The sequence below is a fragment of the Aplysia californica genome, unplaced genomic scaffold (assembly GCF_000002075.1).
Source record: "Aplysia californica isolate F4 #8 unplaced genomic scaffold, AplCal3.0 scaffold00749, whole genome shotgun sequence".
NCBI classification, from domain to species: domain Eukaryota; kingdom Metazoa; phylum Mollusca; class Gastropoda; order Aplysiida; family Aplysiidae; genus Aplysia; species Aplysia californica.
The window spans coordinates 255,036-256,713 of record NW_004798019.1 but is presented as its reverse complement, the minus strand read 5'-3'; the positions used below and the strand labels follow the sequence as shown (position 1 = coordinate 256,713).

Sequence of the window (1,678 nt, the reverse complement as noted above, 5' to 3'; positions counted from 1 at the left end):
TATAGCTTGCTGTAGAGCGGGGTTATGCGCTATACAAATGCTAGTTATTATTTATTATTTATTATTATTACTATCAATTAAAAATCATGTTCCATAGAATGGGTTATGGTACCAGCCCGATGATTATTTAAAAAACAAGTTCCTCTGAAATGGCTGTGATACCAACCCAATAAATAGAAAACATGCCCCACAGAACCGGCCATGGTGCTGGCTCAATTATTATTAATTAGAAACCACGTTCTCCTAAACCGGTCTTGGTACTAGCCCTATAATTATAGTTACAAACCATGTTCTACAGAACCGATCATGGCACCAATAGCCGGATATGTAGATACAATGTTCCACAGAACCGGTCATTGTAACAGCCCATATTGACAAGTCACTCATGCTTGCGTACATTGTTTTACCCATTAAACTTTGTCCAAACGTTTATTCATATAAAGACGTACATTATGATTCTGCTTGTTTTGACAACGCTTGGGGGCCCACTATTTGGGGAACATGAATTGCTGCCTTTTTCATAATGTTTTTCAGTTACAAGTATCATTTTCTTTGTCTGAAACAAAAAAAAAACAGAGGAAAAAAAAAGAATAAACAAAAAAAAACAAAAGACAGACAACAACATGCATACTTTGGAATATACAAATCTATGTTTGTGTTTGTATTTTGTGTATGTTCGTTCGAATGTTGCCACAACATTGCCTTTTGTCTGCTGTCTGACAATTATTATGTATGAATATATAGGGCCTATGTCTGTGTTGTGTTTGAGGTGTGCACGTATGTGTGCATGAGTGTGTTTTTGTGTGTGTATGTGTGTATGCGTGTGTATGCATGTGTGTGTACCTACGTGTGCGTGTAGGTCTGTGGGAGAGGGGGGGGTGCTCCGGCGTGGTTTCCTCCTTCTTTCCATCAAATATCTGTCGTCGTTATCATCTCTTCTCCTTCTTTTTGGGGTTTGTTACTCTCATGTAACACCTCTAATCTTCGATTTATAATATGACCGTATTGTGTTGATATGCCGTTATACTCTTTCTGAAACCAAAAGTGTCTTTATTTCGCATTTTTTTAACCCATTGAAAGCGCACATTCAGTTCATTTTGACAACGCTTGGATGGAGGCGCAATATTCTGGGGAACATGAATTGCGCTATTCATGCAAATGTTTCAATTTTTGGTAGTTAGTTTGTTGGTTTTGTTTTTTGTAGGTTTTTTTTTCTTGTTTTTGCTGTAGTTTTTTGTTTTGTTTTTTTGTTTTGCTTGTTTGTGCGTTTGTTTGTTTGTTTGGTTGGTTGATTTTTAATCATTGTGCCACGGTTTTTGGGAGCGTTTCAGAGGCGGCGACGAGGAGATTACGTGATGGAGATGATCAAGGACCTCACCTGCCCCATCTGCCTGGAGTTCTTCGCTCATCCAATCATCTTGCCATGCAGTCACGTGCTCTGCCGACGCCCATGCGCAGAAAATCTGTTTGATGTGAACTTCATCCGATGTCCTGTATGCAGGTACATGAATAAAAGTTATTAGAGGGAGCTGGGAATAACATTATGGTCTGTGCCTCCTATTTTAAAGCTTTTATTCGAGATACTTTTGACTCTATGTGCTTTTTGGTGGCATTCAGCCGCTATCGTGCCCGCTCTCCGGTACCTGAAATCAACTAAAAATCTCCGTAATAAGAGGGG

The 1,678-nt window shown here is 39.1% G+C and overlaps 1 protein-coding gene across 1 annotated transcript in view; it reads left to right on the top strand.

The window, feature by feature from the left end:
* Window positions 1–1,334: 1,334 nt before the first annotated feature.
* The window catches only part of LOC101858670 (RING finger domain and kelch repeat-containing protein DDB_G0271372), a gene marked incomplete in the record, with an annotated part of 10,165 nt that continues 9,821 nt past the window's right edge, over window positions 1,335–1,678 (top strand). Inside the window, 1 exon segment of the mRNA XM_005109122.3 lies at window positions 1,335–1,501. Coding sequence (XP_005109179.3) covers window positions 1,356–1,501 — 146 coding nt within the window.